This window comes from Chlorocebus sabaeus, chromosome 23, assembly GCF_047675955.1.
Source record: "Chlorocebus sabaeus isolate Y175 chromosome 23, mChlSab1.0.hap1, whole genome shotgun sequence".
Taxonomy (NCBI): Eukaryota; Metazoa; Chordata; class Mammalia; order Primates; family Cercopithecidae; genus Chlorocebus; species Chlorocebus sabaeus.
The window spans coordinates 59,545,814-59,558,219 of record NC_132926.1 but is presented as its reverse complement, the minus strand read 5'-3'; the positions used below and the strand labels follow the sequence as shown (position 1 = coordinate 59,558,219).

The 12,406-nt window shown below is 39.1% G+C and overlaps 1 protein-coding gene across 7 annotated transcripts in view; it reads left to right on the top strand.

The window, feature by feature from the left end:
* The window catches only part of SNCAIP (synuclein alpha interacting protein), a 147,293-nt gene that overhangs the window by 75,627 nt on the left and 59,260 nt on the right, over positions 1-12,406 (top strand). For 5 of the 7 annotated variants that reach the window (XM_073010740.1, XM_073010739.1, XM_008014246.3 and 2 more), the window contains one exon: positions 11,736-11,808. In XM_073010740.1, coding sequence (XP_072866841.1) covers positions 11,736-11,808 — 73 coding nt within the window. Of the gene's footprint in view, positions 1-8,928; positions 9,070-11,735; positions 11,809-12,406 lie in introns of those variants that run through there. The other 2 variants (XM_008014247.3, XM_073010742.1) reach the window with 2 other exon arrangements.

Here is a 12,406-nt window from a genome sequence, read left to right as displayed (position 1 = left end):
ATATATTTTTGTCTGTCTGTCTGCCTGTCTCTCTTTCTCTCTCTCTCTCTTCTCTCTCTCTCTCTTTCTTTCTCTAAGTCACTATGCTTGACTTGGAAGTATTCGAAGCAAGGTTCTTTTATGATCACTCCCCTCACAGTATTTTGAGCATTGCGGGAAAAAGCAAGGAATGTGAATGATAGCACGGGTGTATGTAGATAGGATGGAAGGTGTTATAGAAAGGGAAACTGTTGTGATTGGGAGTTAGTTGGTAGCTCTCTGAGCTTTGATAATGTTGTGTTTTAAAAGCGAAGGCTTTAAAAGCGGCCAGCCTGAGCTCCTACCTTGTTCTGACCTTTACTGGCTGAATAGCACATTAACTTCACCTTTCTGAGATACACTTAAGGTTGTTTTGACAATTGAGTAAAATAATAATACATGTGAAACACTTAGCTTGGCACACAGTAAGTTGCTCTTAAAAATGGTAGCTTTTGTTATTATTTCACTGAATAATACAATAATATTTATATGACCAATGGTGAAGAAAGAACTCAAGGGAAAACACTAGGCATAAAGTCAAGATTTTTTTTAGTACAACAGAGCAGTTGTATTTACAGAAGAATCATCTGGCAGCAGCCCATAATTTTGATGAATTGGGAATCTCCACTTGAAAGATAATAAAATACATTAAGCAATAACTAAAACCGTTTAGCAAACTAGGCTACAGGATTATGCAATAGTTGAGTGTCTATAACTTGACCACTCTAAAACATAAACAAAGATATCCATCTGTAATTGTGTAACTGCACCCAAAATTTTCCTCTTAAACATGTTTCTGTTTGGTTCTTTAACCTGCATTTAAACTTATATCAGATTTTGAAATTGCATAGATTTGAAATTCTATGAAATTCCATAGTAATTGATGAAATAATAATAATGGCTAACGTTTATTGAACATTTACCGTGGGACAGGCATTATCTTTGTTAATCCTCACAGCAATCTTCTAAAGTTACTGTTATTATTTTCATTTTACAGATGAAGAAACTGTAGCATAAAGATTTTATATAATTTGTCCAGGCTTACCCAGCTGGTTAGGTGTATTCTGTCTCCAGAGTATTTAGCCACAACACTTTACTGCTTCTCGGGGATGAATATAGTTTATTGCAGTGGTTCACATCAGGGGAAATTTTACCTGCCCCACCCCTACCCTAGAAACATTTAGTAATATCAGGAAACATATTTTGTTCTCATACTGGGGAGATGCTACTAGCATCTAGTGAGTAGAGACCAGAGAGGCTTCTAAACATCCTGCAATGCACAGCACAATCCCCTACAACAAGAATTGTCTAGCCCAAAATGTCAGTAGTACTGAGAATAAGAAATCCTAGTCTATTTAAATCCACTTGAAACTGAAGAAGCTCTACTTTGGCAAACTCTATAACATAGATTATTTTATCATAATTTAGTATGATCCAGACTTCATACCTTAACGAAGCCAGAATCATATTGTTCTAACTTAATGATTACATGAAAAAAGAACTGGAGACAACCTCTTAAATACTGAAATGATTGTTCTCAGGCAGTTTAGGTAAACCAGGAGAATGTCACAGCTTCTTTAAGGGCTAAATGAAGATTATTCAAATGCTAAAATTGAAAAAAATGAAGATGTGTTCAACATTCTAATTCACTGGCATAAAAAGAAATGTAGTTTCCCATGAACATGCTTTTTTTTTTTTTTTTTTTTAACTCCGTAAACCTCCATCTCTGACAGCCGCTATGCCTCTTTCCTGGTTAAGTGGCAGGAAGGGGAGGAAACTGCACATTACATCTGAAAAAGATGTTTATGAAAAAGATGCCCTAGTTTCAAACTCTTCTCCTTACTCTCCAGCTATAGCCCTATTACATAGTCTAGGCTTTCTATTCCATGGTTTTTCCCTCTGATCATGAGCCTGGTTCTTGTTTTAATTAAAACACAAGCTGTATATTGGTAGAAAAAACAACTAGAACTTTTTTTGCCTTTGCTTAATGAGAGAAAACACAGCAGCTAATTTATTTTGAAGTTTCCCAGACTAGAAAATAACACACATCCTTTGCAAAACACAAAGTTTAAACTATACATTCTTGTAATCCTGCCATCTAAAAGGGCAGAACATTCTGCAATAGCTGCAGGTCTGCAAGGGAGAGATGACGACACATAAGCACAAAAGTTTAAAGCAGGGTTTTTCTGTCACTGTGAATGGGTTTGCAGATTGCTCTCTCTTCCTATGGAAGCCAGATCCCTATATCTTAAAAACAAAAAAACCCTCTGGAATTCTTTGGAGCTAAGGTGTATTTATTTTATTAAGAGAGGCCAGTGTGGTGGTCTTAAAAATAGTTTCACACACAGGACTAAATAAAGTGGAGGCTGAACTCTGGATCTCCTGAGGAGCTCACTCACAGCCACCATCCACTAATGTTGGCTGTGCCACACACTGAGATAAACTCTTTGACTAGATTATCTTGTTTAAGGCTCATACATCAGCTTTGCAAGGCAAACTCTGTTTTTATTCCTTTTGGCATATGAGAAAATTGAGGCTCAGAGAGCTTGTCTGACATTTGCAAGGTTACAGGGCCAGGACCTAAATGCAGAACTATCTGGCCACCTTACTCCTCCCCATCTATGCAACTTAGCTGAATAGTAGTTTCTCTAGACCAGTGACCTCACCCATCACTGTCCCTGATTGGCACTGTAGTGATTACGGATTATTTTTTCGAAGTAAAGCGATTGATAATTATAAATAAGTAAAATGAAACCAGTTAATGAGAACTTAAGCAAATCTTTTAATTTTACTGTACCTCAACATTCCCATCTGTTAAATGGTAATACCTCAACCTATCACCCTGGATTTATACACATACACTCACACATGCACATAGCTACATATATACACATATATACATGTAAGTATTTACACATACAGACATATACACACACATACAAATAGAAGTAAGAGAAATATTCTGTTGCCTTTCTGTATAACTCTGACGGCAACCTTGATGAAAGTTGACTTTTTTGGCAATTGCATAAACTATTTTTGTACAGGTCAAATGAGATCAAGATAATAAATATCCTTCCACTTTTCAATCCTCTTTGGTCAAAGCCTTTGAACCTAGAGTAATGGCACAAAATTATGTGGGTTCGTTTTCCTAAGGTGCTTGAACCACTGTCTGATAGAAAAATTAATTCTTATGGTAAAATAATCTCACTTTCAGTGAGTTTTCATATTTTTCTATCACACAGACTGTGCAGCATTTTTACTAAAAATGCCTGCCCCCTTCTGTTTTGTGTGCATCACCTTTTACGCCATTCAATTCCCTGATGCTTCCCGAGATTTTGTTACATTTTGAGAAAGACTCATTTCAAGTAGACTCAGGCAATGAGCTGGCATGGGCAAAGAATACAGCTTACGTGTGAAAAAGAGTATAAAGGTATTCAAGGTACAAAGAACCTGGCTTCCCCTTCTCTCCAGCAAGGAATCTACTGAGTAAGATGGACCTTATTGTTCTCTCTTCTGTACCTTCTAGAAGGTGACCAACACTTTCATGTGGCCTCTGAGTGGCTCAATCCCTTCTTCACTGTCTCTATCTGTAAGCCCTGCTCTTCCTAGCAGTCGCCCTGTTCTTATCTATATGGAAACTTTGTTTAGTGTTTTTCAGTGTGATCTTGTTCTAGCAACTGTCCAGAATACCTCAACTTTATGCAGTGTTTTTTGTAATATCCTGCATTCGAGGCTAAATTGCCTCTCATTCTTCCCTTCTCCAGCTCAGCATCATCAGAAACCTCACACCTTGTTCTAACATCATATGCCATATATGTTATCTTGTTTTTCTTAACACCTGCCAGGAAATGAATTAGGAATCATCTAATCCAGAAAAGATGAGTTATATTTTGATATTCTATTGTTAGTGTTAGACCCCAGGACTAGAATCTAGGTTCCCAAACTCCAAATCTTGGACTGGACACCTCTGCCAGAGAAGGGAGAGAATAACTCTACAAATAGAGAGATTTCTAAGAAAAATGAGCAACCACTGGATTTTTAAAAATTTTCCCTTTTACTCTGCAGATAGTCCTGGAAGTTCTTATCTTACCTGATAGTCAATAGAAATTACTAGATTGACTCTGCAGATTATTGACAAAAACTGTTCATCTTTTCATCACAATTAGCTTGTATGCCAATCTAGCCAACAAGCATTTACTAAACATTAACAGAGTACCAGGCTTGGTTCTAAGCTTGGGGTGAATGACACAGACTTGCTATGCTATGCTCTCAATGTGTGTATAGTATGCTGTATTAATAATTAAGCACATTATGAAATGTCAGGTTAACTTCATGGTAGGTCATATTTGATTATAATACTAAGCTCCATTCTTGGCAATGAGTCCTTATATTTTGACAGTGATTGATTATTGGCTCACAATTAAAAATAGACTATCACTGAAGTTGAACAAGGTTTATGACTGGCCATCTGCCCTACTACAACATACTTTTTTCTTGTAATTCTTTTGTCATTTGTAATTTTTGCTTCTATAATTATGATTACTTTGGCATCATTTTAAAATGCTGGTTTTGGTAGTTTTAAATATAAATAATAATATGATGCTAACATTTATTGAACACTTAACTGTGCATCAGACACTCTTCCCAGGTTTTATATTACTAGTTCGTAATCTTCCCGGACACACCCTAATGAAGGTACAGTCAGAACCTTGTTTTTACCAATTAAGAGACTGATATGCAAAGGTTAACTAAGATTAATTAGCTAGAAAATGGTGAAGTCAGGATATAATGCAGTAGTCTGACTCTAGAATCCATGTTTGTAACCACTGCATTGAAAATTACATCTGCTGGGCCCAGTGGTCACCTCTGGTTTTCCCAGTTCAGGTAGGTCTCTTCTCCATCCATGTCCACTTCTTATTATACAATAGAAGGAGGTCATTCATACTGTGATCTCACCACATTTACCAAGTGGATCTTCATCTCTTGCCTGACTATACATTATATTAATTAAATTAACATTGCAATAGAGTAGTTCCTGATGTACTCTTAAAATGATCAAAAGAGTTACTGAGTTTTCTCAAATACCAACCACAAACAATGTCTTAGCATGAAAGAATTAAAAAAAAAAAAAAAAAAAAAACCTCTTGGAAGGAAGATACAATAAAAATAAGGTACCAGAGCAAAATTCAAATTTATTTGAAAATAGGATTAGTTATAATAATTTTCATTAATGGAGCCCAAATGGTGGGAAGAAATGTATTCAAAGCAGAGTGGAATAGAGGTATGAAAGTGTGGATCGGCTGGGCGCGGTGGCTCAAGCCTGTAATCCCAGCACTTTGGGAGGCCGAGACGGGCGGATCACGAGGTCAGGAGATCCAGACCATCCTGGTTAACACGGTGAAACCCCGTCTCTACTAAAAAAAAATACAAAAAAACTAGCCGAGCGAGGTGGCGGGCGCCTGTAGTCCCAGCTACTCGGGAGGCTGAGGCAGGAGAATGGCATGAACCCGGGAGGCGGAGCTTGCAGTGAGCTGAGATCCGGCCACTGCACTCCAGCTTGGGCGACAGAGCGAGACTCCGTCTCAAAAAAAAAAAAAAAAGTGTAGATCACCAGTATCTGTACTATGTAGGGGTGGTGGTTGAAAGTGGGGGTATAGTTAAGGTCATCTGTGAAAACATGGAATGTGGAAAGAGAAGAATATTCCAAAAATTGAACTGTGCAGAAGTATATCCCATGTGGTGGGGCCTGGAAAAAGAGGTTTCTACAAAAGAAACTGGAAAGAAGTTTTCAAAGTTAAAGAAATAAAACTAAGGGAACTAAAAAGGCAAGGGGGGTGGAATTTAAGGAATTTTAAACAATAGTTGATAGTGGCAAATAGGTCATTATAAAGATGAGAGTTGAAAACTGCCCGCTGGATTTTCCAGTTAAGACCCCCTTGGTGTCCCTAATAAGCACAGTGTCTAATGGGTGGTGGGCAGAATCCTATCATGAGGGCTGGAGGAGTAAATGCAGAGATGAGAAATTAGAAACACAGAGACAATTATTTCAAAAGAGATGGCTGATGAATGCAGGAGCAGGAAGGCCCATGCTCAGTCAAGGAGGCAGTGTGTTGAGGTGGTAGTGGTGCTTGCTTATCTTTATAAGACCAGAGGAGAAAGCCAATGCTGAGACTGGGCTGAGGAGAAGGAGAGAGGAAAGAATGGTGGCAGGCAAGAGTCCTGAGTAGATGGGAAAAGAGGAAACCTGAGCCCCAGGAAAGGGTTAGCAGTGGAGGAGCAGACCGTTAGTGCCACGTCCCAAGAGAAGGGGCAGTGAAACACAGTTTATAATGGAGGGAATTAAGTCTTCCTGAACTGGAAGGGCAGGCCTTTGGAGGGGAAGTCACATTTGTAGAAAAATATTATGTTCTGAAAATCTCATTTCGGCTAGATGTCTCTGCTGTCACTCCCAGCTTTGCCTGTACACATTATTGCCATTGTTTTTATTATGTGCCAGTTAAGATACCTGCCTGAATTTTGGAAAACTGTGCGAGAAATATGAATTTCACCATGGTTGTTTGGATGGCTGGCTTAATTGTTTCTTTTGGAAACTTTTATGGGGCCTTAGTAGTTTAAAAGTCTCTAGCTTGCAAAGGTGCTTGGGATGTTAGTTCTTTCATTTTCTGTGGCTCATTACCATTTGAGTAATGTCTGCTCATTCGCTCAGTTGGCTCCGGTTTTCAGGAATAAGGGCCAAAGCTCTTCAGCCCTGAACAATATCTAGGGTGGTCAGAGATCCCCATAGCCCAATGTAGAAATCACGCACTGTCATTATGAATCTCATGCATGTTCCAACTGTTTTGTATGGCATGGTGACAAAACTGACTGGCGTGGGCTGGGATATATAGGATGATCTTGCACCATATCAACTCTGTGAAGTTTTTGAAGCTGACTTTTCAGTGTCATCCCTGGGCCACAGACTCTCTTCAGTGCGGGAAGAACAAAGAGAAGCCAAATAATGTACTGAGATAGGCTGAGCTATATTTCCTTCCTATTCCCAGCTCAACCCCTCTCTTCCCACCTCGTTAGTTCTCATATCTTCATCTACTAAACTTAAAGTCGTGGCAGAAATGAAGATGAGGAGGGACACTCTGGGGGCACACATAGAAAACAGGATAAAGACAAGAGACAGACATTTACTAGAGCTTTACAGTTTGCAAAATGACTGCATCTGCATTATCTCATATAATTATCTGTATTTTACATATAAGGAAACTGAGCCCCAGAGATATTAAATGAATTATTTGTCCAGAACCACAGCATTAATAAGTATCAGAACCAGGACTTCAATCCAGATCTTATGGCTCCAAATCCATTGTCCTTTATACAAAAGGTTAAGCCATCAGTCATTACTCATGCTATTAATATATTAAGAATTTTTTTAATATAAAACGATTCATTGCTAGATTTGTAATTATGGGTTTTTCTAAGATTAGTGCTATGTAAATATTAACGACTGACATTATTATTATTACTGCCACCAAAATTATGGACCGAGCTATATCCCTGCCTCATTAGTCCTCATATCTAGAGGAATTAATTTTATTTGGTTTAATAAGTGCCTAGTATCTTGGGTAAATAAAATATTGTCCACACCTTCGGGAAGCAGAGAAAGCAGTTAGGTAAACATACAGATGAACCATCCTGTGATGAGTTCTGTAATGGACATATGCCTAACATCAGGAAATAATACAGGACAATGGTTCTCAGATTTCATCCTGCGTTAGAATCAACCATATGGCTTGTGAAAAAACAGATTGCTGGGCCCCGCCCTCAGAGTTCCTGATTCAGTAGGTCTGGGATGGAGCCCAAGAATGTGAATTTCTAACAAATCCTAGGTTGTGTTGATACCACTGGTCCAGAGACCACACTTTGAAAGCTGGCATTACTTCTTTGTGGGGCAGACTCAGAAAAGATTTTGTAGAAGTGATATTCAGGCAAAGCTTGAAGAATTAAAAGGGGTTTGCCTAGTGAAATGGGCAGAATGGCATTTCGGGTAGATGGAATAGCATATGTAAAGGTATAGACAGGCAAAACAATGGGTAGGGCAACCCCCAAGAATTTGTTATTGCCGCAATCAGAAGAGAAGTAGACAATACAAAATGAGGCTGAGCTCATGGAAGGCTTCATGTGCCATGCTAAGGCTTATGGTCTTTGTCCTATAGACTGCAGAGCCTTAGTCAAATTTTCATTCAGAAAGCTAATTAATTCTAGTGTTAGTATAAAGGCCTGGAGGAAGGTCCCACTTACTACCTAAACATGAAAGAACTCCTTTGAATTAGTCAATATGTACAGGGATTAGTCAATATGTACACATCTTGGTATTTAAGTTAAATAGTTAATCAGTCCCTGTGTGCCATGCATATATACAAGTCAAAAATATCATTCTTTCACTCAAGTGCTTATGGAAGCCAACACCTTCAGATAAGAAACACCACAGCACATGACAAGGCAGAAACTTAACAAGGGGAGAAAAGAGAAAAGTCAGTAAGGGCTAAAGCAATCAGCTAGGACTTCATGGAGAAGCAGAACACAGCTGGCCTTGCCTTGTGGAATGGTGGCATTTGCATGGCTAGAGGAGGGCATTGTAGAAATGGGGGACCCCCGAGTAAAGGAGCAGAAGGCAAACAAAACTTTGGAAGCACAGGGACTTTGAAGAAGCTGAGGCAGCTGGTCAACCTTTGTCAGAGCTCTTCTTGGGACATGGTAGAGAAGTGGAAAAGAAGTCTGGAAAACAAGTTTAGATCAAAAAGTCTACTTTCACTGGGAGTAACCTCTGGAAGACTTCTAGAAAAGGAATAAATTATAGAGATAGAAAATGTAATACTTCTTCATTAACTGCAAGCCCCCTCTTCACTCTTCTTACCCAAGGACAATAGGAGTCGAGGGAACAGGCTACAAAAGCTTGGATTGGAGGACACAGACAGGGAAGATGCATTGGGCTTTGGTTCCCATAGGGCCAAACTGACAGTAGTTGCTGCCCTGGGAGCTTGCCATTGTCCTGAGAATGAGGTATGTTGGCGAACTGACAGTTACTTATAAAAGGCCATCTGTCCTGTGAACTGGGATGAAGGCCTGGGAAACCTTCCATTTCAGCTCCCAGATGGTAGCACAATGCATACTTGCAAGGGAGCCTTCTTGGATCATTTGCTCATTCCCAAATTTGCAAATATGAAAACATTTTTGGGTGTTGGTTTTGTGAGTTATGTGTTTCCTGTGCATTTCTTCACATCACAGCTTAACAATCTTCATAGCACTCCCTTAAGCCTTTTCTTCCATCCAAGGAGCAGTGTTTATACTTACTGAAACAGATCCACAAATTGATTTTGTCTTGAGTCTTTATAAAAAATGATGGACTTGTTCACAATGTGGATTGGAGTCATTGCTGAATTTGACGTTCATATACCCTTAAAATTTTCCAAAACTTTAATTTTCTGGATAAACTGTCATCTTTTTTAGATTACTGTACTTTTTATTTTTATTTCCAGGAGTAGCAAATGATATTTTCTTCACAGTTATTGTTACCAGAGAATGAAAATGTATGACTTCACCAAAGTGACTTCCTATGTGACTCTGGGTGGAGAGGCAAAGTGCCACAAGTGATTTAGGTTGAGGCAGTGGCAGTGGCTCACCTAGGCTAGTGTCCATCTGTGACTCAGTCCCCACACCAGCCAGGTGCTGCTCAAATTTAAACCTCATCAAATTAAAACTTACTGCACACTATGGGCCTTTGAGGGCAAACAGGAAAAGTTGAAGCTACAGCAAATAAATCAGAGATTCTGACATGTCTAACTTTGGGGTGGGAGATGGCAGTTAGGAAGCATGTGCCTCAAAATACAGATAACAGCTCACCCATTTTAATCAGCTATATATCATTAAGCCCAGTGAACAAATCTTATTGAATTTTTCATTAACTATATTTAAACACAATTCATCTTTAATTTCTTCTTTCTAAACTCTTGCCTTGGATGAAAAGAAGAAAAACAGAGTGAGACTTTGCCAAAGGGTGTTTCATGGGACCAAAACAAAAGGCAACCAAAACAAAAGGCCCAATTTTAATTGAATTATAGACTGTGTAATTATCTAACCTGTACCAGCTGGTCTCAAGAAGCTACCAGATTCCTTAGAGAGTTTGTACTTGGCCAGAAACAGAAGGTACCTTATTAGTACCAAGAAAAATGCCTTGTGTACCTGTGTTACCCCAGACCCCCAAAGAACATAATGTGAAAGAAAAAAATACTTACAGGTTAATTTTGGGTTTATGAGGCAGTCATCCCTCCCTCTGAGCATGTGGGTGGGTTTGCTTAAAGCACCTGTAGTCTCAGAGGCATGGCCAATATAAACAGGATGTTGTTGCATCAGACAGATAAGGGTAATTTCTCTAATTAGTCATTTGAGATTTCACTTTTCACTTGGAAATACTGTAAATTTAATTTGTTTGTGACATGCGGTTGGCAAACTGACAATATCTACAATGGTCCCATCCTATGTCTTGCTGTCCTGGTATCCTGGGGAAAGCATAAGGAAGTCTCAATGCAGATGCTTTGCTTCACCTATCGACGTCAAGCTAACTAAAGTACCTTCTTATTGATAAATGTGTCCTAATTACACATTCCTCACTTGTAATGCTATACTAATCCTAATGAATTTCCTGTGATCATTTTTCTTTTAGATTAAATGCTTTTTCTCAATCCCGCCAAATTTTGCAATGGTGAAGTAATTTATGATACAAACTCATTTACGTTAAGAACAATGTCCTTAGAGGTAAAAAGCAAAATAGTTTTAGGGAGCTGCGTTTTATGAATTAAAGTATGAATGTGATTAAAGATAGTCCCTGACTGGGCCTTTGATTAAAGGACAATTTCATTTTATTTATTTTGTTTTAAAACACCCTCCTCTAAAGAAAGACTGATTGGCATCACGTCGTCCCCATAAATCATAGCTATTGATTTTACATTTGTTTTAGCTCTTCCGGTTGTATGCCCCCTTGTGTCATAATTTACCCTGAAAACCAGCCTCCTAGTGGGTGCTGAAACAGCCTGGAGGGTGGTTTCTTTCCACTCAAACTAATCTATATGTGAAAGAGATGAGCTTTCAAACACAGAACCACACCCCTCTTGCTTTTTATGATATTACCCTGGTATTTCCCATGAAGATAATGGATGCTACACAGTAAAATCTGTGGCAAGTGGCAACATTAGGAACTTTTGCATAGTCCAGTCAGCATTGGCACAGACATGTCTCCTGACTGCCCTGGATGCTGCAGGAAGCCTGGTGTTCCCGTACTTGACTTTTCATACACAAGTTTACCCTTAGGATTCAGAATGCAATTATTAAGGCCATCTTGAAACTCGCAGGTTCAGACAGTTCTTCCGTCTTCCACAAGTAGCAAAAGTGATAAGAGGGAGAGAGTGTCTGCTGGCTGCACCCCACCTTTTTTGTTAAAGAAGGAGTGCCCAGCCCTCTTTTTAAACTGCATGTGGTTAGATGCTTGCAGGTAGATCTTAGGATGCTGCCAGATCACCACGCACCTCATTTAGGGTAAAATGAGATAAATTTTCTGAATATACATGTTGTGCCCAAGTATCACTTACTGGGTTTTGTTTTTCTGGCCAATCTGAGTGAATGCTTGCATTTTAAATTATTTTATCCGCTCTCTTCTCTGGCTTCCCATTCAGTATTCAGTCACATCACTCAAGACGATCCCAGAACTGTGCCGAAGATGTGATACGCAAAACGAAGACAGATCAGGTAGGTTTTGCTCCTCCCCTCTTCTCCTTATCCTGACTCAGTATTAATGGCTCCTGAAAAGCTGTTTTCCTCACACTGGTCCCCTCTGCTTTCTGTTTTCTTTTCTTTTTACGGCTTCTCCACTCACACCACCCCCCACCTCATGCCCTGCCTTCAACAAACAGATGTTAGGTCATCTGAAAGAGGATAACAGGACAGGGAGGCCCTAATGAGGACTCAGCTGTATACAGATAAATAAATATAAGAGATCATCTCAGCATCTCCAAACCACAATATATGCAGCAATTTACCGAAAACCCGAGAAACCATTGGTGACAAAACATAATGATGCAGGCGCCAATGAAAAAATGTTGGATGCATTTACTACCCATATGGCAAGGACCAGCTTGGGGGATGGTGCTTTGCCAAAGTCAGAAACCCTATCAGAGATGCGACATTATAGAATCTGCAATAAGGCACACTGTAACAGTTAAGATTAAAGCAAAGGCTTTGGAGTTTAATAGTGTAAACTAAACAGAGAATTATGGTATATAGATGAAAACCAGCTGGTCGACCTTTTCTCTTTACACCCCCAACCCCCAAGATTAAAAAAGTACTT